Source organism: Centrocercus urophasianus, unplaced genomic scaffold, assembly GCF_019232065.1.
Source record: "Centrocercus urophasianus isolate 14NV4802_14NV808 unplaced genomic scaffold, USGS_Curo_1.0 seq_30, whole genome shotgun sequence".
Lineage (NCBI taxonomy): Eukaryota > Metazoa > Chordata > Aves > Galliformes > Phasianidae > Centrocercus > Centrocercus urophasianus.
The window spans coordinates 6,500,839-6,528,033 of NW_024884867.1; the positions used below are offsets into that span (position 1 = coordinate 6,500,839).

The following is a 27,195-nucleotide window of genomic DNA, read 5'->3' on the forward strand; positions in this document are numbered from 1 at the left end:
GACATAGGACCGGGGATGCCCAGAGGCAGTGCCACTGTCCGCATCCATTGCTGTCCACGGAGCTACACCAAAGGTGGGGAGCTCAATACATCCAGGACAAGGAGTCTTCTTGATGGACACACTTGTCCATGGGGAACCAGAGCCGGATGCAGACACCACACATGGAAGAGATAAGGAGAATCCTGCCTGGTCCCAGCTGTGCAGGAGAAACATCCTGCACTGTGGGACAACATCCCCATATCACTGCTGCCACCACAATGCCACCAGAGCCACCGACCCCAAGCTGGCTGCGAGTCACACACCGAGCAAACACCGCCTGTTTAATTGGCTAATTGCACATCGCCTTCCAGCACGCTCATTGCCGATTTTCTCCAACTCTTTGGCTCACACCCAGGACCAGCAACATGTATTCCTCAGGCTCAACCACGCAGAACTTAGGCAAGGAGTGGCAGGGAACAGCCCGGCGCATCGATCTCCCCGCAGTAACATCAGATTGCTCAGCTTCACATACCCGGCGATCAGGAATCCTTTGGCCGTGGGGTTATAAAGCATTCTCTAAAACATGAGAAAAAGATTAAGCCTGCTTATAGTTAATAATATACTGTACACTGTCTGTCAAGCTGGCTGTTTGCTATTGAGAGCCTACTATTAGACACTTATTTAAAAGGCCTTTCAAGGCTTCTGAAGAAAGTGCAGTTATGCTTTTTTTTTTTTTTTTTCTGGCAAGAACCACCGTAGATAAACATCAATTCGCTCCTGCGGATCACAGTCGCAGTAAATAAATTTTTCAGGAAGCTAAGTTCCATACAAAGGCTTCGCAAAGCTCCCATTTCACACAACATCAGTGTTTGGCCTCTGAGAAATAAAAGCTCTAAGGTTGCTTTATCCGAAACTAAATTATCAATTGTAGCTGCTTAAAAATAAAATAAAATAGGGCATTGCAAGGAGAAACCGGCGCAGACGATGGGAAGCAAACAACGTCGTTTCTAAACAGCTCAGAGACAGAACAGGGAAAGGTGGTGATTTTGCTGCAAATTGCTCTCATCCCTCTGCAAAGGAATCTGCAGCCCCAAACTTTTCAGAGCTGCGTGGCACGGCTGTGCAGCGGGAGGCACTCAGCACACTGCGGGTACATGCAGCAGGCAGCTCGCACTGTGCTCCTTAATGGCTCCTTCAAGTAGCAGACTGGGATTATCCACTGTAAAAGTATTTGTTACCAAAAAAACCTCCACGTCAGCTGTAAAAGCAAAGTGGCTCCACGGGAAGGCACGAGGCAGGAGCACACACCTCGCACCCTGCCTCGCATCCCACATCTTGCGTTCTATCCTGCAGCCCATCCCATACCTCACCCCATCCCATATCCCACAGCGGGATGCGGCTGTGCCACACGTGCCCCATACCATCCCAGGGACTCAGCGCAGTTGGAGCCAGCAGAGTGCGAGGACTCAGGCTGCCCCATCTGCTCTGTACTGGAGGGATGCTGGGCTCTGTTGTTGTTTAATTATCAGCTGAATGTGAAAGAAAAATACAGCAACCCTTTTAGACTGAGGTTATGTGTGGTGGGGGGAAGGGATAGAGAAGGAAAACATGACGTCTGCCAAAATGCAACCTGTGTCATCCTAACACGCTCAAATACCTCAAACCATAGGAGCCTCATACCTGGAAGAGTGCCTTAAAAACCCCAGGAGAAGGAGATCGGATGACACACTGCTCCCAGTGCCTCCATCCCAAATTAACGCAGCCTCCGCCTGCTGCCTGTCGGCCTGGGGCTGTCCTGGGCACGGGTTCACAGACCCAAATTCACCTGTTTATTCTCTTAAATCCCAACTGAAGGGGCAAGGCAACATTTTTGACCTCATCGCTTCTGTTCCCATGAGGATCCCAGCACTGCACTGATGGAGTGACCCCTGGCCCGAGCAGCACCCAAAGCCAGACTCTGATCCACTGTTTGTTCACTTCCTCTGCCGTGAAAGGCAACAGCAAATTGGAGAGTTAATGAGTTACCAGAGGAGCTGATGCCTCCCTTGGGCATCAACCAGGGCTGTCCCCATTACCTGACACATGGGATCACCTCCGAGCCCTTGAGCACCAGCCTTTAGAAACAGAACCCAGCTCAGCTGACCCCATACTCTTTGTGAAAGTGCTGGTTTCGAACCAAAAGAGGGGAGATTTAGATTGAATATAAGGCAGTAAGTGGTGGTGCCCATCCCTGCAGACACCCAAGGTCAGGGGACAGGGCTGTGAGCATTGATGGAGCTACGGGTGTCCCTGTGCACTGCAGGCAGTGGGAACATACAGATTTTGGGGGTCTCTTCCGACTCAGACAGCTTTATAACTATAATTTTTTTTTAAATTCTCTTCAGAAAATAACCAGTGGGTGCTCAACAGATGAGCACGTTCTCCATCACTAAAATAAACTTAATTTGAAAGTCCCGACCTTGTGACACCCATTGCTCTCCTGAAAATAAAACTGCCAGGGATGATGCAAAATGCATATTTAACCTCCTGACGTTGCTCATGTTTTTAGCAGATGCCCATCCATCACCCGTCTTATTGGCACCAGGATGGGACCTGAGGCCCCTCTGCCCGTGAGGCAACTCTTGCAAGCACAAAAAGCAAAAAGCAAAAAAAAAAAAAGAAAAAGAAAAGCAAAAGAAGTGCTGCCACAAGCCCCCATGGAACTGCGATCTTAATTGATCCTTGGCAAGAGGGAAAATATTTATTTAGGTGAAGGAGACTGCCAGAAGGCATGCGTTTTAAAAGCAAAATTGCAGAGCACCCAGGGCAAACCATGCAAATTACCACTGGAGCCAACTTATCTGCATCAATACCTGCCAGCATCAGGGCTCCACGAGCGATCCATCAGCGCCCGCCCAACAACCGCAAAGCAATCTTTAATCCGGTGACACCGTTCACGAAGTTCTATTTATGAGATTTTTACCCTTTCTGTTATTAAAAAAGAGTGTGGGAAGGAAGGAGGTGGGAGCTGGATTTTCAGGGAGTCCCACTATGCCTGTTGTTAGCGATTGCTTCAGGCCGAAATTCTGACACGCCAGCTCCTACTTATGGGAAAATTTATTTTACGCGTGCTTTTACAAGAAGAAATGTGTGTAGGTATTAGGATGTGATGCAGCACATTGGGCCTGGGATGCCTTTTGTGCCTTGAGCACTGAAAAGAAACGACAAAAACATTATCCCCACTCAGACATTAACCTGAAGTGGGAATTCAGCTCTTTTAGAATTAAAGGTAAAGGTGAAATTGGCCAAGTTACTCACATTGAAGCTTTGCTCATTGTTTTGGCTGGATTTTGGTTAGAGATCTTCCTGCTTTGGGCTAGGGCTTGTGGTGGGCAACCACCAGCCCATGGGAAACCCATTGGTAAGGAAGTGTTCTTCCATCAATAACAACAGATTGCTAAATCCAGGTATCCCATAAGCACCTATGGATTTACAGAGGTGTGGGGCTGGATCCGACACCCATCGCAGTGCTGTGGAACCACGAGCAATTTCTCCTGGGGGAAATGGGGCCGGGGGGGCCAAGGATTTGCGTATGGGTAAAAACAAACAATCCTGTAAATAAAGAGCACCTCCACTCTGTCTCCACAATGCTACTCTTATTGAGTGAGTCAGATGTTCTGCTGATTAAAAATTGATCCATTTCAAAATCTAATCAACAGAATAGGATTCTTTCATATGTTATCAAGGCAGCTGCTGACAACAAAAACCAAACCTGTTATTAACCCATGAACCCCAATGACCTGAACCTGGCTGGGCTCTGGAACCGTAAATTATTCAGTAGTCCAAGAGCAATCCCGTAAGCCTGATGAATTTATGCCCCGACTGGAGCCTTTGTGGGTTAAAGCCAATATCCCACCCCTTGGTCTCCGGGGACGCGGTTCACGACACGCTGCCATTCTGTGTCATGCCTGTGAATACATTACCAGCGTCTGCTTGGCTTCACCTTTCAAATGTCTGCTTCTTTGCTTTCTCTTTTTTTTTTTTTTTGGTATAAAATGACTTTTGGGATCTGCATGGAACAGGAGGTGCTGGAAGGGTCTTGCAGCAGCACTACACGGAGCTGCAAGCTCAAGTCCAAGCACTGCTGAGGCGCACACACAGTTGGGACTTGGCACAAATCTTTGCATTTAAGCAAAATTTCAAGAAATAACAAAGATATTTTGCATCCCTGCTTTGCTTTTCAGGCTGGCAATGCCTCTTGTCTGCCTGCACACCTCCTGTGATGCTTTCTGGAGCAAAGACCCCTCCTGCAGCACTGCTGCACATTTTGTTTTCCACTCCCACACCACCAAGGTCCCAACCCTCACTTTAACCAGAACAGGAAAAAGTCAACACCGTGTAAACCAAGCTGGAAGACAGCAACTCTTCCCTTAAATACTAATATATTTACAAGTTCAATGGTTCTTTGACCTCTCCTTAAAGCCCAAATAACCCTGGGGAGCTTCTCAGAGCTGCCGCTATTGATCCCGTTTGGCCGCCATCTCACGGCCAGCATCACCCAAGGCTGCCCTGTGCCTTGGGCAGGACACAGAACCCATCCTGTCCCATGGGAAATTCCAAATCCCACAAGAAAACCCCAGATCCCATACTTCCATGACCCAATCTCCAATAGTGCCTGCAGAATCACAGAATCGCGAAGGTTGGAAAAGAACACTAACACCACCAAGTCCAACCCCAACCTACCATGCCCACTAGCCACATCCACGCGGTTCTTGAACACCTCCAGATCTGCTGGACATGGGTGTTCCAATCCCACCTCAGTAGGAGATGCTACACAGCTTTGCAGTTCTGCATCCCCCAGTTACGTTGTCCCTCCACTGCCGTTCCCAATATCATTTCCCTACATCGGGGCAGGCAGATCAGCTCCCTCCTCACCACCCCATAATCACACTTGTACGAAGCTGTTGCTGTACATAACGAAAAGAGAAAGCATCCTTGGAGAGCCCAACAATCAGACAATTTTTAAGATCATGGAGCATTAAACCATTCCCAGTAGGGTTTACTAATCAAACAGCCAAATCCTTCATAACCAACCAATCCCTACAGAGCAATTAAATCCTTCCCCTTTAAAACACTTGGCACACTGTCTGGGGACAAAAAGAAAAATTTGCAAAATTCATTTGATAAATTAACCAGGGAAAAGAAAGAAGTGAATCAAGCTTTGTTCTTTTCATTTTTTTTAATTATGGAATTCACAATGCCTGAATAATGTTTAATAAGAACTATGAAAATTCCTAACAGTATTACAACACAACACAAAAGAATTAACCTGGTTACCGTGAAAAATTGCATATTTAATTAAGAACAGAGAGTTCAAAACTATCCAGAGATTTCAAAAGTACTGTTGCCTAAGGGGCTAAATTACACGCTCGCAGTGCTGCTAACAGGGCTGGAGCGCGCAATCATTACCCAAGTGTCCCCATTAAGTGACAATGGGCAGATGACATCAAATTCATTTCAAAAGCAACAGGAACTGAAGCATTCACTTGGGTAGTGGAAGGGAAAGCGACTATCCTGCTGGTATAAACCAGACCCCTTGTTGATAAAGGCAATAATTAAAGAATAATGTTAATTAGCTGCTTCTATTTGAAGGAGTGCTGCAGTAGCGGGAGGCACAGCGGCCCCAGCTCCACTGCTTCTGCAGCGCGTGCCATGCTCACACGGTGCAGAATGGCATGTGGCCCCTGGACAGACACAACATTTTGGGGTCAGAAAGTGGTGTTTTGGTGAAGTTGAGGCCCTTGGGGAGATGGCAGAGCCACAGGAGCAGTGGGCAGGCGGTCGCCAAGAGCATCCCTCTGCAGGGCACCTGCATGCCAGCACCACCAGCACACACACCAACGGGGAATGTACCCACGGGGACTGGAGCAATGTTCTTTCTTTAAACCCTACCTGGCCAACATGCTTCACGTTGGGTTTTAGCAATGCTTCTTCTTTCAACCCTGCTTGGTCCGTGGGCAGAAAGTTCCCAATGTTTGGTCTCTACAGCTGAAAAGTCCCCAGCTTGCCCCCACCCGCCTCCATCCATCTGTTAGCCAAGAAGCCAGGGGACAAACAGGGTAATGATTACCCGGCTCCCAGGGATGAAGCAACGTTTGCAAACCGCTCCGTGATAAATAACGAAGAACCGCTGCCTGCAGCACCAACGCACAGCCAGGTTGCTGTGCTCCCCAGACCCCTCTGAGCCGAGCAGCCGTGCTTACACAGCACATCAGCAGCACCAGGTAATGCTGCACGAATGTTCTCCTGACGGAGGAAAACAAAGGAAGCCTGAGGTCCTGACTTCAGCGTACAACTGCACCAGCGTTACCCAAGGCAACCGCAGCACGCTTGGAGCGGCTGACGCACGGCGTGGCTCCCACTGGAGTCATATTGACATGGGGTTCCAATGGGTTATTTACTTTTTTAGAAACCCGTGTTGCAGAAGAAGTCACCAGCATGTGCACACCCATCAATTAATACGAAAACAGCCATGCGTTAGCAGCAAGTCACCGAAACTGCAGCTCCATCAATACTCTGGGGTCCTGTTGGAGCTTTGGGGAAATCATTAAATGTTGCACCGAACTAGTGAAAAAAAAAGAAAAAATTACACAGCGAGGCCATATTAAAAAGCTTTGGAAGACGTCCTCGATGCGTGCATCTATGCCAACACTAGTGTGCATGGAACTGGGAAATTCAACTTAAAATTAATTGTGCCTATGCATCCTCCCTATATGGCTGTGTTCCCATGCGTGACCCCAAAACCTCAGTTCTCTGCCCATGAGCAGAGAAACTGAGGCACAAGGGTGCAGGCTGGCAATGGAGAATGGCATGTTGATGCCAACAGGGTTTGGTTCCTCCTGCTTTGGTTTTGCTGTTGTTGCAGAACGTGCTGGGAACTGCAAAAAAAAGGTGATTAAAGAGCACTCAGTGGTGGATGCTAACACCACAAACACTAGGAATTGTTACAGAAGGGGAAAACTTTTTAATAAAGTCTGCAAGTATATATTCCTCCTTTATCAACCTCAAGATTTATTGACCTGAGAAGCCATATTGACTGAATAAATCTTGATAATGACCTCAGCAGAAGTCAATACCTGCTTATTATCTCCCAAGTTGGGGAATTACATCTTTCTATAATAGGAGCAGGATGGTACAAAATGTTCCAACCACCTTCCCGAAGACTTTTGGGGGGATGGATGAGCTCAGGGCAACTGTTCCAGGTAGAGGCAGCCTGCACTGTGCTGCCCCTCGCCCTCCATCTCCAGGAAAGCAATGTCTGCCATAACATCGTGTTGTGCTGAACCCCAATGAGTTTCATTCAGAGCAGGGAGCAGGATGTTCCCGTTGGTCAGGCTGTCCCATGGTGATGTCCTAAGAGCAATGGGACTGGCCCATGGGGCAGCACCGTGATCGCAGGAGCATTTCCTTTTGCTGGCAAAAAAGGGGAAAAGCGTAGAACGTTTCAAACTCAAAGCCACAGGCTCCTTTCCCAGCTGAGCCACGGCTTCTGCATTCAGCGCTGCTGTTTCTCTTGCCAACCGCTAAGTTTACGTTCAGCAGAGAAAACAGGAGCAGTGGGACCGGAGCACACAACAATTATGCCTGCATTTTTATTTGAAGTCTCTGCAGACAGCAAGAAAAATTAACTGAAGGGAGCAGCTCCTGTGCCAACATATGGAGGGAGATGAATAGCTGGTTCTCCATGCTCCGCTGAGGTTATCTAGTTAAGCAAGCACCTCCTAAAGGACTCGCAGGCTGGGAGCGTGCTGTTTGCTTAATCTGGTCATAAATAATAATTCGGATCGCTGAGCGCTTTAACATTCAGCTCCACCTGCATGCGGGCTCAGAGCCACAACACCCACCCAGCAGCCCCACACACTGGGGGCATGGCAAACCTCAAAGCTCTCCTGGGCATCCTGGCTCCATAAGCAGGAGGTCACAGGGCTGCAAACCTTTGCTCCCATCCCATGGGATCAAATTATATTTTCATCCCCATCCCTATTTGCCTCTTGGTCACAATCTCTTTTTTTTTATTCCCCCCTCTGAGGCTACAGAGACAATCCACTAAACTGGATCAGGAGGCCAGCACGTATATCTCTAATGGGCTGCAGCACGCACACAATTAATTAATGGATTTATTAATTAGGGAAGAAGTCACTCTTCAAGCTGGAATTGGGGTCACCAGTTTCTAAAGTGAGAGCTGCAGAGCTAAAGATAAACTCTCATTTTCTGCAGCTCTCTTCTTGTCTGGCAGCATCTCAATTATTCAGCCACAGGAAAAAACCCACATTACACTTCGGGAACTTCAGGGTCTGACTTTCAGCCGATCATAAAACCAAACAGCAGGTATTGCAGAATGAAATTACGGTGACATCCAGACCACAGGGCCTCCAGCCATCAAGGTTTCCACAGGGCACACTGAGCTCCAGTTGCCCACTGGCAGTGGTGGGAGCATTCCAGTGCACTGGCACAGCTGCCCAGGGAGGTGGTGGAGTGACTGTCCCTGAAGGTGTTCAGCAAACGTGGGGATGTGGCACTGAGGGACACGGTCAGTGGGCACTGGGGTGATGGCTTGGGGTTGGACTTGGTGGTCTTTGAGGTCTTTTCCAAACTTTGTGAGTCTATGATTCAGTCGAGGCTCCATGGCAATGGCAGGGACAGAACTGCTGGTTACTGTAGACCTTGATTAATATGAAAACTGAGCAAGAAACACCACCGCCATCTCCACAGATATGTGACTACAAAGCACAGCTGCAATATTAGACAGCAGAGAATCCACATGAAAGAGAACCACTTATAAATCCCCTGCTCACTGGAAACGTGTCCGCCAGAGCACACATCTCTTAGACACCACAAAACCCAGCCACAAGGCAGACACCTGCAGAGAACCTTTGTTACTTCTACTGCTCCAAAATTTGCATTCGTTTCCTCAACGCTGCCCATGTCCCACCTGGACTCTTGGGTAGAAGCTGGAGCCATTGAAAAGCCAAACCACATTCACAACTCAGTAATGGAGCAGGGTGGCCCTGAGAGCCCTCAGGAGAAATACCAACACTCACAGGGGATGGGCAGCATCATCTCTGTTCCCACCATGGAACTCCGTGGCTCATGCAGTTGACCACCATCACAACTGTAGGATGGCAGGGAAGAGTGGGGCTTCTGGACTCTACGATCCTAGTAGGTCCCTTCCAATACAGGATATTCTATGGTTCTGTGATTCTCCAGCTCACCTTCAGAGCCCCAAATTACATAGTGAGGAAGGGAAGACCCCAAAAACTTCCCAGACTCCACTGGGGCGACCGTGCTGGGGGCTGTTCCACAACAGCACAGCGAGTTTCCTCGTCCAGGCTGCAGGAATTAAGCTTCAACCAAGAGGACTGATAGCTTATTTACTGCTGTCATCTATATAAAGAAGAATTTTGACACATTGTTAAATGATAGCACATTTAGATAAGTCAAGCTGTCATATCATTTAATGGATGTCTAAACTCCCTCTGTAGCTGATATGTAAAATTTATGCACTTCAGAATATCATAAGGTTATAATATTTTAATCACATCCACATTCTTTTCCCTCCTCCCCAAACTCCTCAAACGCGACGTCGGGCGCCCACCTTTCTGCCCAAGTCTGCACAGGGTCAGCATCCTTGTATTGGGGAACACAGCCCCAGTGCTAATCTGCATGATGCGATGTGGAGCCGTTGATAAAAGATGGCTCTAATCAGTCTCTCTCCCCTCACTCGTGTATTTTTTAGCCCAAATCAGCAGCTCTCAACTCTTCCCGTTCTCTTTTTTTGCTGGTTTAGCACGGAATGAGTGAGAGCAGAACGGTGCTTGTAATCCATACAGCCCTCAACCCAACGTCGTAAAGCAGAAGCAAATTAAAGCACAGAGCAAAATAAAGGTATGAATCCCGTTATGACTATTATACACAAGAAAGCTGTAAAAAAATACTGCATTAGTAATGTACACAATAAAACAATCTCATAACCCAGTGAAATATGCCAGGTATTATCTTTGATAGAATTTTATCTCTCCTCATTTCCGAGCCTATTTGCTGTAAAAGGGCTCGATGCCGCTTCGATCAAAGTGCCGCCGCGCAGCGCATTATCTGCGTGTTTTACATATGCCCACCATTCATCAGGGCTGCTCAAACTCCCCCGTTCCCAGCAAGCCCTAGGCCAGCTCAGCCCCACGCATTAAAGCCCAAGAAATAAAGACAACGAAAAAAAAAAAAAGAAAAAAAAAAAATAGCTCTCAGAAAAAGAATAAACGGATTGTTTCCCTTCTGGGTTGTTTCGTTTTTTTGTTGTTTTTTTATTAACGGAGGGCACCAGGCCAAGCTGGCACAAGGTCACCTTTCCCACTGTGATCCCGCAGCGCTGCTGCCTGCCCACGACTCCGTGCCACCGCCGCTCCCCAGTGCCACCATCACCCAGTGCCATCTCTCCCCATGGCCATCGTTCCCATTGCCACCACTCTCTGGGGCTGCCAGCCACCTACCTTCCACCCTGCAAAAAAAGTCGCTGCCAATATTTACTATTACATCAAGGTTCTGCACGCACCCAGGAAAAGTCATTAGCGTGATGCACCCAGGAATGCTTTTATATCCTGAGCTCTCATCCCCCTAATCCCCTTCTGACCACAATGCCATAAATGAGCAGAGGCGGCCGTGCTACCTGCAGTACTTTTGGGGCTGGCGATCGAGGCTGTAGTGCATAATCTGTTTAAGAGCCAAAACGTATTAAATGCTGGAACTGTTGATACAGCACCGAAGCCTTACAAAAGCACATTGAAATTTGTTGACTCCCCCATGAAACACGCCGCGTTTTCAACTCCGTGATCTCCAGGAGGGATAAACCCTTTTAATATCCATGTAAATGAGCATTTCGGCTTTTGTGGCGGCTCCAGGTTGGGTTTCATCCCATTACGCGGCGTTCGCAGAGCCATTGTGTCGCTGCCCGGCTCTCCACGAGCTGCGTGCCCATGGAAGTCACACATTGTCAACACCGCCGGTTTGTTCTCAGGTCATCAATGTTAACAAAGGACTCACCGTTAATTTCACAGCCCGACGGGGACGGTACGGGTGACCCGAGCGGGACCACAAAGGATCTCTCTGTCGGCGCTGTATCCATCACAAGGTGACAACTGGAGCTCCGAGAGAGCTCTCAGGACCGGACTCAACCTCCCACCGCCAATTGGGTTCAGCGACATGCGGAGCTGCAAACGTGCGCGCTCCGATTCTCCCGACCCCAATAACAATGGGAGCGCAGGAGGGCTCCAGCCAACCCCGAGCGCATCGCATCCTCCTCCCGCTCCGTTCCCTCTCTCCATCTCCACTACCACCGCCGCATCGCTCCCCGACAACTGGCAATGACAATTACCGGCTGAACACAGGCATTGCTAGGGGGCTGGGGAGGGGATCCCCCAAACTTAACGACGGGGCGGCAGCGAACCCCGCCGCTCCCCGCAACTTCAGCCTTCCATCCCCCCTCCTCCCCCGCCCGCCCCCGGGGCTGTCACCTCGGGCGGCTCCATGCGCTGCTCCGTGCGAACAAAGAGCGGCGGAGGAACGGAACGGCGGAGTACCGGGGATCAATTTCTGATACCTATCGATGGCGAAGGGCGGGAGGAGGGGGGGGACGGGGGGCGGGGGGGGGGGGGAGGGCGGGAGGAGGGCCCCCCCCTCCGCCGAACCCCCGCCGGGGTTGGGGCTCTGGGGGACCGCCGCGCCACCAACCTGGAGCCGGCGGACATCAAACCGCGTCCGATACCGGAGCATCGATCCCACGTCCGCCGCCATCTTTGGGGGGGGGGGGGGGGGGGGGGATAGGGGGGGGCACGCTGCCCCCAGCGCCCGGCCCAGCGCCGGCCCCGTCGCCCGCCCGGACCCGCCCCGCGCCGCGCCGGTCCCGACGGGGCGGGCGGAGGGCGGCCCGGAGCCGCGGGCACAGCTGCTGCCACCGCCCCGCAGCGCTCCGCTCTTTTGTTAGCGCAGACCCGAGCGGCCCTCCCCGGGGGGAAGTTTTCCCGGTGATTTGCGGGGTTTGGGGGAAAATCAATAAATAAATAAAGAGAAATGCTACACGGCTTGGGGTGGGCATCGGGCAGCTACTGCAGTAAAGCAAGCACAAAACCTGCCCGCCAGTACCCTGCTATTGCTCTCCCAGCCCTGCTGGGGTTTGTAGGTAGGTGGTTGAGCAGACAAGCCCGGCATCTGAGTGACCCCAGCAGGGAGCGGGCGGTGGGATGTGACGCACCTCGTGCACAAGTAGGAGCTCGGCTCTCATCCAGCCATGGGGACAGACCCGAGAGCTGTCTGCTCCCACTGCCTGCAGTGCACAGGGACACCCACATCTCCATCAGTGCTCACAGCCCTGTCCCCTGACTGTGGCTGTGTGCAGGGATGGGGCACCACCACTTCTCTGCGCGGCGTCAGTGTAAAAACTTCTTCCTTGTATATCTATTCTAAATTTCCCTTCTTTTAGTTTTAAACCATTCCCCCTTGTGCTATCACACAGAACCTGCTAAAGGGTCCTCTTCTTTCTTCTACCTCAGCCTTCTCACCTCTCACCCCCACTCAGAGATGCACAGAACTGCCTGCAATCCCAACATCACAGAACACCTTGGGCAGGAGAACAAGCAAACAGGACATCAGAGTTTGACAAAAAGATTTGCAATACTCTGTGTCTGGGAGAGCCAGCCAGCACCCACAGCCCTGAGCCCACCCTGTGCCCATCGTATTGATGTGGCACTGAGGGGCATGGTTAATGGGCATGGTGGGTTGGGGTTGGACTTGGTGATCTTTTCCAGCCTTAAAGATTCTATGAGACCAGGTTGAGCATCCAAGTTTACTGTTGAGTTTCTGCTCTTTGGTACCAATGCCTGCTGGTGTCCTCCCTGTGTCACCTTGCTGGTGGCCTGGGATGGCTCATGCTGCTCGTGTCCGATCTCATGACCATCAATTACAGAAGAGCCAGCTCATAAATCAGAAGTAAAAACTAACGTGGCATCCCCAGTGAGCAAATCAAATTGTGGGCTTAGGAGGAATGCTTCACTTCGGCCAAATCGTTCCTAACTCAGTGGGAGCCAGGAGGAAGAGGACAGTGTCACGCTGTGCCCCACACCTGAGCCAGGTCCCCGGCCACCTCGAGGGCAGCGGGGGGCATCAGGTCCCCCCAGCCCTGGCAGCACTGCGGGATGCAGGTTAATAAATCAGTTTGTCTCCAGAATGGCTTCGCTTTGTGTGCCTGACAATAGCCCGCTGTAAATGGCAGCCCCTCACCTCCTCTTTTGAAAGGCTTTTAATTAAAATATGGAAGGGGATTTTCTGCATACTTGAGGGGGGAAAAAAAAAAAAAAAAATTGTTGGATTTCAGCACGCTCCCATTTCAGGCGTTAATTTATTCTCGCCTTCCTGTCGTTTGTGATCCGGCCGATAAATCCTTTGTGCGGTGATCTGACCCCATTAGGCAGCGTGGGCAGTGAGTGCCACGTGCCAGCCTCCTCCCAGCCGTGGATGCTTTGTCCCAAGGGTGGGCAGAGGGACACGAGGACCCACATTGAGCCAAACCAGTGCCGTTGTGATGAGCGGAGACACGGCAGGCCATGAGGCTGAGGCAGCCCCGAGCTCAGAGCTCTGTTACTCAGCCAGTGGTCCTTGCAGACCCGCACACAGCTGAGGAGTCCCCATCCCATGCTCAGGGAAGGCAGCACAACAAGAACTGTGTCCTGGGCTCTAGGAAATCCTGGAAGGGGTCCCACCCCGCACTGCCCCCCATCTGCCTCATGCCTTTCTGCAGTGTCCTGGCCTCCTCTGGCCTGGGAAAGCAGAAATCAACCCTACAGCAGGCTGTGCAGCTGTGTAAGGGTGTTATTGTCTTCTCTCTTTCCCTCTCCCTTTCCTCTCCTTTCTCTCTCTCTTCCCTGTCTCTTCCTTCGCCTTCCTCTGTCTCTCCCCTCTCCCTTCCCTCTCCTTTCTCTCTCTCTTCTCTCTCCCCTTCCCCTTTCCTCCCTCTTTCCTCTCCACCCCAACCCCAACCCCCCTTCCCCCCCCCTTCCCCCCCCCCATTTTCCTCTTCCTGCCCTCTCCTGCGTCCCCGCCGGCACCGGGCCGTGCCCGCCCCGCGCCCGCTGCAATGGCGCCACCTGGCGGCCATTTCGGGGTCTGCAGCGCATCCCGCCGGGTGACGCTGCGGGGAGCACGAGGTGACACGGAGGGACAGGAGGGGACACGGGGAGAGACGCACAGGGACACTGGGAGGGACGCGGAACACCATGGTTCATGGCTTTCCGCCATCAACGCCACTGCTGTTGCCGCATCCTGTGTGCAGCATGGGCACAGCCCCACTGTGGGGACAGTGGCATCGTCCTCGTCCCTGTCACCTCCCTATGCCATGGGAAGCACGGGGAGGTGGCGTTCATTCAGGTCATCTTCACTGCCTTCTCCTGTGGCTAACGCTGGACAAGCGGTGGTCACCACCAGCTGCATGGAAATCTGTCTTTCTACCTTTAATAAGCTCTCTCCCTTGGAAAGTAATCATTACCAATAAACAAATGCAGCAGCCAGCGTATATAAGCATCACATTAAGTAGCTACAAGCATTTGTTATATTTGATACAGCCTTGTTAACTGGAAAACCCTGGGTTTGGAATATGTATTGATTTCAGCAAACATATATTATTTTACTGTAAGTACCAACAGCCATTGTAGTTAATATACAACAGTTTAATTTAAAATGCATTAGTTTAATAAAAATGCATAATATAGAGGCGAATTGCATTAGCTTCAATAAAAAATTCAATTTCATAAATATTACCCAGTGTTAAAATGCATTGATTTCCTGGGAAAATGTATTGGTCAAAGGTAATTTACATTGGTTTGAATGGGAACGCACCAACATGTATACATATGTATTAGGTTAGTCAAATGGATCTGATGGCAGAAACAAAATGTTGGTTGGAGGAAAAGGTATGCAGAAGGAAAGCAGGTTGGCAGGGCAGGGGCTGGCTCTGAGATCCCCTAAATTAGCAGTTCTGGTGCTGGGGGTCCCCATTATTGGCTGCGGGCACACATAGGGCTCAGGAGCCTTGCAGAGAGCTGGGGTTAATCAAATCCTTTTGACTCCATTTTTTATCGAGCTCAAGAGGGGCTGTCCTATTAATTAGAAAGGCTTTTTCATGTCCAACACAGGCTCTTGGGCAGATAAGCGGGGACGATGCTTGATTCTGCCATTGCACAGATAGGTGCATTATTCCCTGACATCCATTCATTCACAGGCTGCAGCCACTTTCCAATGGCTCTTTTGTTCACTACAGAGCTCTCTCTCTCTCTCTCTCTCTCTCTACATATATATATATATGTATCCATATAGATATTTTATTCTGTGTGTCGCTAAGTCCCCAGCACCCACAGCAGGGAAGGGACCAACAAGCACCCAGATCAGACTCCACTCCTCACTGCAGGGCAGGATCTGGCCCATGAAGCACAGAGGATGTCTGCCAGTGAGAAGAGCACAGCAGGGCAGATGCACCGTCTTACAGATGATAGCAGAACGCTCACAGCCATCTGCATCTCACCCCCAGCCAGAGTGCTGGGGCTGCGCTCAGCCTTTTTGCATGCAGAAGTCCTTTGAAGCCCCCACTCAAAGAAAGGCATTCAGCAGAGACAGGCCAAAGCCTAACCTCTTCCAGGCTCCCCAAAACAATATAATTTGGGAATTCTCCCTAGCCCCGGGGCTGCCTCCTGTACTGCCCCAACATGGATGCACAGCCAGCAATGGGCAGCGCCCAAGAGGCGCCGGCGGCTCCATGAGCGACTGGTCCTGTTTAAACCACTGCACATCACTTCCCTGATGCTTATGGATTTTTCCTTAATGCCACAAATTAAGGTAATTGGGCTTGGCTGGCCGATGGATTCAGCTGGAGTTGGCAGACGAGGGCCTGTGCTGTGATTGATCCCAGCCATGCCCGGGTGCCCTGGACTGCTGCTCACCCTGCTCTGCCCATCTCTACTGTTTCCTCTGTCTTTTGGCTCAGACAGAACTGAGAAAACATCCCAGAATCTATCTCAGTCTTAGCATAAGCCTCATTCAGTCTATGACTGCTGGAGCGGGGTGGAGGTGAGAGTGCCAGGGATCAACTGCGGCATCTGTGTCCTTTGGAAGAACAAGGACAGCATCCAGACAGAGCCCTGAGCTCTGGGATCCACTTTCAAGGCCCCTTTTGTTCGCAGCCGTGTCCCAACCCTCCCTGCTCTCCTATCTGCCTCAGCATGCCTAAAAATACCAAAGGCAAAACACACACAGATCCAACCCACCTGCAGCTGGGACAGGGAGAGTTAATGGCAGAGCCAGGGATGAGCAAGCGCTTGGCTTGAATGGGTGACAGCTGCCCCAGTGGGGAGTGATACAGGGGATCTTCGTGCTGTGGGAGCTCAGCATCCATCCCCAGCCTCATCCAGCCTCTTTTGGATGGGTTCTGGCTCTTGGAGTATCACAAGTGATGGGTCCCCATTGTATCCAGGGCTCCTCTTTCTTTAGCAGCTAAGCAGAGCCCAGTTTTCCCATTCAGAAGATGCAGTAGGTCCTAGAGATGCTTAGCAAAACATCCCTGTCCCTCGGTTGTGAGGGAATATAAGGCAGCTTCTTTATTACGAAGAATGAGGGGGCATTTCCACCCTGCAGCAAAAGGGAGGCACTGCACCGTGATTTGGGGGCACAGTGCTGGGCCAGATAACCCCACAGCAGCCCTGCAGAGGGGAAGAGCACAGCCTCTGCCCTCTCAAGTGGCAGCTCGTGGGAGCTGCAGGGCCTCCTGGTGTGCTGCTAACCTTGAAAGCCTCTGTCTCACATGTCACATCCACCAGTGACAACAGCAAGCTTGCTGCAGATTAGAGGAGGAGAAAGTCAGAGACAAGAGGGTTGGGGGTGGCTGGTTTACCTATTACAGCCAAAAGTGGGCATGGGGCTATTTTTAGCCTGGAATGGGGTGTATTTATTGTTTCAGTCCAGGGGAGAAGAGGGACTGCCTCTGAGATTCCTCCTGCAGCACCACCAGCACCTCTGCGAAGCTATGGTGAGTGCTGGGAGCCACAATGGGAACAGGCAGAGTCTGTGGCACTGTGTTCTTATTGGGATGGCGTTAATGGGCAGAGAGTGAGGGAAGCTGCGGGGTCTGATGGCCGAGGGGGTAAGCATGGGTAAGCCCTATACTGGGGTAAGCAGATGTAAAGCATCCTGCAAGGACAAGTGAGGGCAGAGAGGTGTCTCTTATGTTGGTAGCACTCTACAGAACTTCCTGGCAGAGAGGCTGTTTGGGGGCAAATGCTGTCTTTTTCTTTTCCCTTCCCCATGCAGCTAGAGGAAGGGCAATTCTGTCCCTAAAGCCCTCCTGCTGTGTTTTCTCTTGGTAGAATCCTAATTTTTGGAAGGGAAAAAGCTGCATGGATGTGCAGCTCACCAAAAGTGAGGGCGTTTCTGGTTGATTCAAACCTCAGTGCAAGGAGATGGCATTTTTTTAAATATGCAAATACATTAATTAGCACTTTGCCCTTAGTGAGAGGCTCAGAGCAATGAGGAGACATCCAACGACCACAGCCCTATGTGGAATGCCAGCAGCGTGCTCCTGAGGCTGAGCAGATCTCAGCCTGGGCTTGACTGCTTTATCCACCACAGCTGAGAAAGCAGAAATTGGAAATCCAGCTCCTTTCTGCTCTGAACTATTTGGCCAAATTCGTCAGGAAAGCGAAGACAGATCTGTACTCAGAGCAGAAATCTGAATGCTCCTCAGCAGCTCAGAGTGCTGCACGTGCCCACGGGCCTGAGCAGCACGTGGGGAATCACCAGGCACCAGCCCCACGCTGCCATGAAGGACTTATTGCTAAGCACTGCCATGAAGGACTTATGACTAAGCACAGGGTGGTTCAATGCTTTTATTCCACGCCATAAAAAGACAGTAAGTGAGTGCTACATACTTGAACCCTGCAGGCACCCAAGAAAGCCAAGAAGAGGATTGAAGGTGCGAATTCCAATGTCTTCTCCATGTTTGAGCAGGCCCAGATCCAGGAATTCAAAGAGGTAGGTGGATTGCGTAGAAGCAACCGGGGGCCCTTGATGCAATGTGACCTTCAGCTCTTTCCTCAGTGCTTTGAGAACGATGACAGTTGGCTTGCAATAAGAGGCAAAGTGCCCATTTTTTGAGTTGTTTTATTTTAAAAGTGAGAATAACAGCTCAGTGACACTGTTAAATATGGAGCTGCCTCAAAGCATCCTGTGAGCTTGCTCCCATGGTTGGAGGCTCGAGTTATCCTCCCAGTTTGATCTCATCTTGGTGTGAGAGGGCTTTGGGCAAGGCACAGCTTTGGGCTTGGGCTGCCATAGGATGAGGGGCATGGGTGAGGGGTACAGAAGCATTTGCGAAAGCTGTTGGCTCTCCCTGTGCTCCCTGCCTTCCTCCTCTGCTTCCAGGCATTCACTATCATGGATCAGAACCGAGACGGCTTCATCGACAAGGCGGACCTGAGAGATACATTTGCTGCACTCGGTGAGCCCCCATTTAGGAGCCTCTCCTTCCAAGCAGCTCTGACCATATTAGACCAACTAAGTGCAAAACCAGCTGTGAGTCCTCATTTAGCCAAGCCCTAGTGGTTAAGTGCATCTTATGCATGTTTTGCTGAAAACCTGACCCCAAACCATTTTTGTTAGTGTGGTGAATCAGAGCAACTCACAGAGCAGTTGGTGTTTGACCATGTAGGTACTAGACAGAACCTGCACCTGGGTTACCCAGAGCCAAGTGTTCCCTTTGTTCTCTCTTTGATAAGCACCTGGATGTTCCCATCCTGCAGCATCCCTGAGTTTATGGGCACTGGGAGGATTTATGGGAATCATAGGAAGCTGTGAAGCCACAGCTGGGCTCTCTCATCACTGAGGCCAACACAAACTGGTAATGGGCCTTTTACCTTTTACTTAGGCGAAAGGATGCAGGCATTCAGACCTGTTCATTTCACCCATTACAGCCAGGTTCAGGTACATCTCCCACTGTCCTCATCATTACAACAAAGACCTTGTCACCATGTCCAGGAGACTCATAGTACTGCTATTTTTGCCCAAAAATATCTTCTGAAGATCAAGCTAATCCCAAGGACAGTGGGGCAGAGGAACGAAGCAGCACAGCTCAGTTTCTCAAGTTTGCAGCTGGTTGTGACATTCACCAAACGCTGCTCTTTCTTAGGGCGCCTGAATGTGAAAAACGAGGAGATTGATGAGATGATCAAGGAGGCACCTGGTCCAATCAACTTCACTGTGTTCCTCACCATGTTTGGGGAGAAACTCAAGGGTAAGAGGGAACCTGGGGAGCAGGGATGGGCTTGGCAGGTGCTCACCTCACACCACCACTGTGTCCTGTCCCATTTGGGGAAGCCACTCAGCTCCTGGGGCTTCCAACCCCTAAGGGTGAGACCCCAAGTGCCTGCAGATGTTCAGGGGGGAGCAGAGGTAATGCAGGTAGTGTTGATCATGGTGTGCAGAGCCCAAGAACGGGTCAGAGGTTGTCTAAGCAAAGCTGAGTAGGAGCAAATCTCTGTGCCCCAGCCATTCAAGACAAGCATCCTGCCATGATGCTGCTGTCCCCACAAAAAGAGGGGACAGGAGATCCTGCAGTGCCCTGTGTTACTATGACCCAGCTGCATCCCTTATCACTTATGCAAGCTGAGGCATGCAGCCTCCCCGCAGATCTCCTGGAGGCCTCACAGCCCCAAGGGCCTCTGCCTGGAGCTCTATAAATACACACAAAAGATTAGATATGCACTGGCTGCCAGGGAGGAGGTGACACAGCCTGCTCTGTGGGCACACCACAACCCTACATCTGCTCCCTTCCGTGTCGACACACACGGTGGCCAAAATGGGAGGGATGAGGGGGGTCAGCATTCAGGCAGAATCCCCTCGCCCTCTAAATCCCACTGTATTTCGTAAGGGGGTTGTGGGAAGCAGGAGGCTCCTCCTGGCTGCTTCTTCCACTGCTTCCAATGGTCATGGATGTGCTGCCCACAGGCGCTGACCCGGAGGAGACGATCCTGAATGCGTTCAAGGTGTTTGATCCAGAGGGCAAAGGGCTGAAATCTGCCTAGTGAGTGCAGGGGAGTTTGAGGGGAGGGAGGGTTTGCGTTGAGGCCCCCCCAGTACCCACCACACTCTCTCATTTGCAGCATCAAAGAAATGCTGATGACACAGGGCGAGAGGTTTTCCCAGGAAGAGGTATGTGCTCCTGCCCCCACCCTCCATCCCTGCCCATTCCCACGGGTTGAACCTGCTGCTTTGGTGCTGGGTCCTCTTGCCTCTCACAGTGCTCAGCTTGGGGTCTCAGTTTCCTATTTAAAAGGGAAGGGCAGATCAGGCAAAAATGTATTCCCAAGAAACCAAGAAATGGTATCCCACCAGAGCCCCACTGGCCGCCTCTCACCTCACAGCAGTTTTGCTGAGCAGGGCACAAGAGAGATGGGGCCTGGAGCTGGACTCAGTGAACTTTATGGGTCTCTTCCAACTTGGGATATTCTGTGATTCTTTGCCCCCCTTTATTCTCTCGGATCTGCAGGTGCACTAAAGCTTGTGCAAACCAGGCTGAGCCCTGAGCCCCAGCTCCTGGCCAAGCCCCAAACCCTTCCTGTGTGCCCTTTTCACCACGGCTCTTTCCTGCAGATCGATCAGATGTTTGCTGCCTTCCCTCCAGACGTCTCTGGCAACCTTGACTACAAAAACCTCGTCCACGTCATCACACATGGAGAGGAGAAGGACTAACCCATGGATTCAACACTGGGGTTTAGCACTGTGGGATCATCTCCATGTGGGTCACACTGTAGGTTCCCTTTGTCCCTCTCTCACGGGAGGTGCAGAGCTGTTCTTCATGGGGATAACAACCCAGAACAGCAGCAACACACAATAAAGTGCATTTTGGTAAGAGGAAATCCAACTGCTGTGTGTGAGCAGTGCTTGGGGTTGGCTGGATGCACTGATGTGGTGTGGTGTGTTGACAGCTGGAAGGGCACTGTGCCATCCCATGGCAAAGCCATGCCAAAATACGACCTACAGAGCTCTTAAAGCATTGAGCTCCTTCCAGGAGACGGAACAACAGTTGGGTTGGGCACTGCAGAGGCACAGAGATTTGAGGACAGATCTGTTTATTTAACTCGGCACCACCAGGCTGTCATGCCTTGATGTCGTTCCTCCCCTTCTTGTCTGCTCTGACAGCACTGCCTTGCTCGTATTTCGGGAGAAGCAGCTCACGCAGCTGTGCGTGGTCCAGCGGTGCCTCAACTGCAAAACAAAACAGCCACCCCCTCACACCTCATCACACAGCTGCCATACCCAGCAGGGAGCCGGAAGAACATTGCAAATGGGCTGATGGTAAGGGCACAGTCCCTCCTTCCCCCCTCATATGCTCTGTATGGGAACTGTTGAATCACAGCTTGAAGCACTGATTGAGCAACTGGGGAAAGGACTTGGTCAGCTCTGGGAGCACAGATGAAGTTAATTCATCTGTACAATTGGAAGGGGTGGAGCTTGGCTGCACCTCCCTTGGACCTCATTTAAAGGCTGACTGGCGCTGGGGAAGGATCTCTTTCTAGAGATCCCTCCTTGGTTGAAGCTTTCCCCTGCAAACCTGGAATCTTCTGATATGGGTAAGCAGTCTTCTTCCTTTATAGCACCTTTCTATCATGCTGATCTTTCCATCGTTACACCTTTGGTGAAATACCTTTCCCCATCCTATTGATCTATCCAATTGCTACCCACTCACAGGCATCAGCAGCATCAATGGCACCTAGCAGGGCGGGAGGTGGTGGGCAGAGGTGGGCACGATCCATGCCATGTAGGAGCTTGGTACCACCCAGCAGAGGGTTGTCAAAGGACTGGGCTGTTAGTGAGCCATCATCAGCCTCTGTGTAGAGCAGGATCGACTCCATCAGTAGCAGCTCGTTGGTCTTCTTCTCCACCAGACCTGCATAAGAAGGAGCACAGTGCCCACAAATGTTTCCCTCAGGTGGTGCCATCAGATGGATGGTCTCCTCAGGGACGAGGTCCCCAGGTTGGGCCCTGTGCCCAGAGCCAAGATGGGGCTTGGAGATGTGTATATAGCCAGGTTAGCTCATGAGTTTGCGTGGAATTTGGCATCCGAATTTCACTTTCTTCAAGGGTGCAATGGGTCTCAGGTAGACAAAAAAAAGGATGAAAATGAAAATGAGCAAGGGGAAGGGAGACAGAGAGGCACAGAACCACAACTCACCCAAATATTGCATCAGATTCAAGTCTGTGATCTGCCCCTTGTCTCCAAGTTGCTCTCTGATCTTTGTAGCATCACAGTTGTTCTCTTTGAACAGGACCTCAATGGCAGATTTGAGCTGGCCGAGGACTTTGCTGCCTTCTTTGCATCTGTCTTCATAGTCATTGGCTTTCTTGGTGTTTTGACTGAGCTCTTCCTATCAGCAAAAGTTCTGAGAGGTGTCGCAACTGCTCTCTGCTCTTTCCTCCCACCCCAGTGCAGGCCATTTCCAGTTTAGAAACTGGAAATATCCCCGGAGAGGTTGTGGGGGAAAAACAACCTGTGAAGGAGATCTCACACACTCTCCATGTTACAGAGAAGACCCCCAGGCTTTGAAAAACCAGGGCTGGCAGGAGATCTGCTGCCATCAAAATCTGAGACAGAGAGCCCATTTCTACCCATTTTCAGAGCTTGTTCAGTCACTTGCCAGAGCAGCGTTGTCAAGACCAGACTTTCACTGACAAGATAGTGCGGAGCTGTGGGTGCCCTACCCCTGGAGGTGTCCAAGGCCGTGGATGGGCCCTGGGCAGCCTGAGCTGGCAGGGGGCAACCTGCACATGGCAGGGTTGGGGCTGGGGGATTTGAGGTCCCTTCCAACCCAACCATTCTGTATTCTATGATAGATCAGCACCCGCTATCTCTGCAGTTGGAAATCCCAGCCATCCTACCTCTAATTCCTTCAGGACATGAAGGCTGCTGGCCTCTGTGTTCTCCTGGTCAGTTGTGAAGAAAGCGATTTCATTCTGTGCAAACAAAAGCACATGGAGGGGACAGTGGCTGCCTGTCCAACAGATGTGCGGAGCCCGGGGATCATCCCTGTGCCCTGGGAGCAGGGGCGCCCCAGCTGACCCCCCCTGGGGACCACTCCTCAACAGGCAGCCTTTCTTGTTCCAGCCAGCTCCGCACAGGGCTGAGGCAGCTCTTAACTCTCCCTGAGCGCCTTCTCGTGCAATATTTTTGCTGGAAACACGGTGGCAGCATTGGGACGCTTTTAGTTTTGAGCAGGCACTTCTCTGCATCTGGGAGCTGTACTTTTGGCTGCCCTTCGCTTTCATCTAAGATGGTCTGTAAGTCAGAACCTGGTGTAGGCAGCAATGCTGGTCACGTGGAGGAGGAAAAAACAACCCTGACCCTGATGTGTTTTCTGCAGTAGGTATGGAGAGCCTGGGAGCAGGACTGCAACAAACCTGGAGGTTCTTGATCCTCTGCTGCAGCTTCTCCATCTCGCTGTTCAGCTCTGTGGCGTAGCTGAAGTAGGCAAAATTCTTCCCCTCCTTTTCAATGAAACCATCCACAAGCTGGTCGATATTCCCATTCTCTGCCAGCTCCAGCAGTCTCTTGTATGTCACCTCCCGGCTCTCAAAGCTTTCCCCTTGGCTTCGCTTCATGCGCTGGGCTGCCTTCAAGGCTGGAGGAGAAGACAGAGAGGCTGAGATATGTGTATCTCTGCTGGAAGAGCCTCTGCCTATGAGTGGGGAGATGGGGAACTTGGATCAGAACAAACACAGTACTGCCTAGAGATTAGCAAGGAGGCCACAGTCTGCATGGGGGGCAAATACAGCAGGACTTAAGGAGCCATAGGTGCACATAGGAATCACTTCCCTGCTTCCCCTTCCCTTTTTCTGCACCAAGGGCACGCCAAGACAAACAGTGCTCCTAGCCCTGGCTGTCTTTGGGTTGCAGTGCTCCAAACTGCTGCAAGTAGCTTCCTTGCTGGCCTTGCAGACTCCTGGTTTGCAGCCTCAGCTGCAGGAGACTTCTTGTATGTGATACCTTCCTTCTTTTTGGCCTGTTCCTCCATTTCAGAGCGATCTGTATATTTGGCAAGCACAAAGGTTTTCAGCTTGTTCTCCTGCTCACGGATCCGTTCTCGTTCCTGCAGCTCAATGTTGTACTGGGCAGTGTTTTGTCTGTGCCTTTCATTCATGGCTGCAATCCTTGCCAGGTACTCTACCCTGAACACAGAGAGTTGCATCATGCATAGGTGGAAAGAAGTGCGGGTAGAGGGATTTGTATTCTTGTAGGCAGACTCTATAGGACCAGAGCTGGCCTCTGCTCCAAGTTCTTGTGTAAGCTCAGGTGGGACTCAGAGCAGAGACAGCTCCATGGGGCAATTCATCCCATCATGAGCAATATCTGGGATGGGTGAAATAAGTGACGCTCTAGAAGTACCAGTCTGTTCAGGGACCAGGCATCCAACCTTTAGATAGCACCCAGCCCTTGGCAGAACAGTGAATCCTCTCTCAGGAATTATAATTAGTTTCTCTTCACATTGACAGCAGTCACTGAAATTGCCCTGAATGCTGAACTGCTGAAGACTCAGTGAGCCACATACCGCTGCTTGTGTGCCTGCGTGGCCTGCTCTATGGCAGTGTCCATCCTCCTTTTCTGCTGGGCCAGGTGCTTATGGAGCTTTGAGTAGAAGTTATCCAAAGTGGCTTTCTGAATTCGAAGGCTTTCGATCTCTTCTTGGAGCTTATTATTGGTGGTCAGGATGGTATCAAAACACACGGTGACCTGGGGAGAGGGAAGTAAAACAGCTCTGGTTGGTACAGAATCTCTGCTGAAAGGCATCGATCAGGGCTAGGACAAACACAGAGAAAGAGATGAGATATAGGACCTGCCCTGTTCTCATTGCAAATCATGTGAGGCAACAGTGAGCCAGGCTTGTCATAACAGAGACCTGATGTTGGCATTGCCCAAGGTAAAGTGGCTCTGGGCAGCTCAGTTTTATCACAAAACAGGTGCACACCTTCAGGCCTCTTGGCACGGAACAAGTGCTGCATTTGGGTCACCAAACTTGAAGGAGTTTTTCAGGTACTCTGGGAGCAGTGAGGGAACAAGCTGAGTCCTTTGTACAGCTTGTAAAAACCAAATGCGTCTGCACTGTCACCCTTACTACTGATCAAAAAGCATTTTGTACGGGCTGCAGCTTGGCCCTGAAACTCTGCAAAATGTTTGCTTACGTTGTTCAGATGCAATTCCAGTGTCTGAGTCTGGTTTTGCAGCCATTTGCTGCAGTTTGCTTGCTTCACTTTCTTTGTTATCACATTTTGCCTTTCAACCTTCTTTTGCAGCTCTAGGATCTGTACAGAGAGAATTAAAAAAAGAAAAACAAAGTATAATCTCCACCCCTACAGTCTGGATTTTTGTCAGAACACTCAACCAAAGAAAATACCCTCTGTTGACCTGCACTACAGCAACTGTGTCCCTAATGAGCTCATGGCTATTGAAGCATCTTTGATCCAAAAGGATCCCATTCTGCACACTCAGAAACATAAACTGTAATGAGAAATTGCTTTATTTTCACATCACCAGGGAAAAGCAGCTGCATCTGGAGGGAAATTCAGTAGGTGTTGAACTCAGCAGCACTCTGTGTAGGGTGAACAGGCAGTGAGGATGGATTTTTTTCATAGCAGTCCTAGCACAGACTCCATAAATGAGTGAAAGAAAATGTTTGACAGAACAGAGCAGCTGATAGTGGAAATAAATCCACAAGAAGCATGAGGTAGTTAGAGAACTCTGAGGCTGGTGGAAGTGTTATGAAAGCCAGGAGATCCTGAGGTCCTAACAAAGTCAACCCAGCTATGAGGCTCCCATTAATGGACAGCTCTGCAGCACCTCTAGCAGTTGCCGGTCACACAGGTCTCTGCTCTGCTGTACCATGCTGAGCCAGAGAGTGGTTCAGATGTGCTCACCTCATTGTCCAGCTCAGACACCAGGGCTTTTCTATCTCTAATCAGACAATCATACTGATCCTTGGTCTGCAGAAGGCTTTTCAGCTCCTTGCAGTTTCTGTCATCGTGAATCGCGTTTCTCAGGGACCTGATCTTGCTCAGTATTAATGACACCTCTTGGTGTTCTTGCTTCAGTGACTGGATTTCTTTCCTGCAGAGGTAGAATGACAAATGACATGAAGCACATTCCTCCTGCAGGGCTGGGATAGGTCTTTGTCCCATCTCACTGCTGAGGTCCACAAGAAGTTTTGGTATGGAGGGACTTTCCGAGCCCATGGAGCCTAGTGAAGCTGTACTCACTCCTGAGTTTGCATTTGTTGTCTCGTGCTGGCACCGAAAGATTTTCTCTTCTCCACAGCTATCTGGAGCTGTTTCTGCAGCCTGTAGAACTCCACCTGTATTTGCCTTTCTGTCACAGGGAAGTCTGACGGTGTGTGCATTGAACTGGACCCTCTCAGCTGCTGCAGAAAGGGAAAGTTTGGTAACTTCAGAAAATACAAGCAATAGTTCATTTGGACTCAGGGTTAAAGCCATCCCCACCTTCAGTCTTTTAACACATACCCAGCTACTCATCACAGTCTCCAACCCTCCACTGCCACCTAAGTACCCATCAGTATGCCGAACACTGAGCCAGGGAAACAAGCCATGAATTCTCTCCTTGCAACACCACAAAGCAAGGTGTTGGCCTTGACCAGTGCCAACAACTGATGTATTGGTCTCCCACAGCATCCAAATCTCAGGGTATGGCCCCATGCCTGATGCAGAGGATGAGATCAGCCCCTACAGTCACCCAGCAGCTTGCTAAGAGGCAGAGGCAGGAAGTCTGGTCCTGTCCAGATCACACCATAGAATTTAGCTCTGCAGGTTGGGTGCTGACTCCACTGAGAAGTCCGAGCTGGAATATTTAATTGGTTTTTACCTTTGAGTTCTTCATTTTTCCTGTCTAACTTCACTGCTCGCTCTGCAGAGACCTCAGGGTGAGAGGAGGGAGCCTTCCTGGGAACCACCTGTTTTCAAAGGGGAGAAATGAAGTCTGGTGACAAAGTTGCAGTGGTGCTGGCACAGAGGTCAAGGCTGCACCATCCTGCCCTGCCCTGAGCACCTACTTGCGTGCTTGGCACATGAGGTATCTGTCACAGATGGCAGCAT

The 27,195-nt window shown here is 50.7% G+C and overlaps 3 protein-coding genes across 7 annotated transcripts in view; 1 reads left to right on the forward strand and 2 right to left on the reverse strand.

The window, feature by feature from the left end:
• Positions 1-11,801, reverse strand: part of CUX2 (cut like homeobox 2) — a 53,680-nt gene extending 41,879 nt beyond the window's left edge. For 4 of the 5 annotated variants that reach the window (XM_042829109.1, XM_042829108.1, XM_042829105.1 and 1 more), the window contains exon 1: positions 11,740-11,801. In XM_042829109.1, coding sequence (XP_042685043.1) covers positions 11,740-11,781 — 42 coding nt within the window. In that variant the 5' untranslated portion in view covers positions 11,782-11,801. Of the gene's footprint in view, positions 1-11,522; positions 11,609-11,739 lie in introns of those variants that run through there. The other variant, XM_042829106.1, reaches the window with a different exon arrangement.
• A 6,189-nt stretch (positions 11,802-17,990) lies between these two features.
• Positions 17,991-20,957, forward strand: MYL2 (myosin light chain 2). The gene is made up of 6 exons (XM_042829001.1): positions 17,991-18,075; positions 18,466-18,541; positions 19,229-19,333; positions 20,047-20,122; positions 20,202-20,250; positions 20,692-20,957. Exons 1-6 carry the CDS (start codon positions 18,040-18,042, stop codon positions 20,788-20,790), a joined length of 441 nt encoding a protein of 146 aa, XP_042684935.1. The 5' UTR covers positions 17,991-18,039; the 3' UTR covers positions 20,791-20,957.
• Positions 20,958-21,196: 239 nt separating this feature from the next.
• On the reverse strand, positions 21,197-26,980 carry CCDC63 (coiled-coil domain containing 63). The gene is made up of 11 exons (XM_042829198.1): positions 26,966-26,980; positions 26,347-26,507; positions 26,008-26,197; positions 25,276-25,395; positions 24,645-24,826; positions 24,083-24,264; positions 23,497-23,717; positions 22,978-23,052; positions 22,274-22,466; positions 21,788-21,988; positions 21,197-21,306 (listed from the first exon to the last, which is right to left on the reverse strand). Exons 1-11 carry the CDS (start codon positions 26,978-26,980, stop codon positions 21,197-21,199), a joined length of 1,650 nt encoding a protein of 549 aa, XP_042685132.1.
• Between the last annotated feature and the right edge of the window lie 215 nt (positions 26,981-27,195).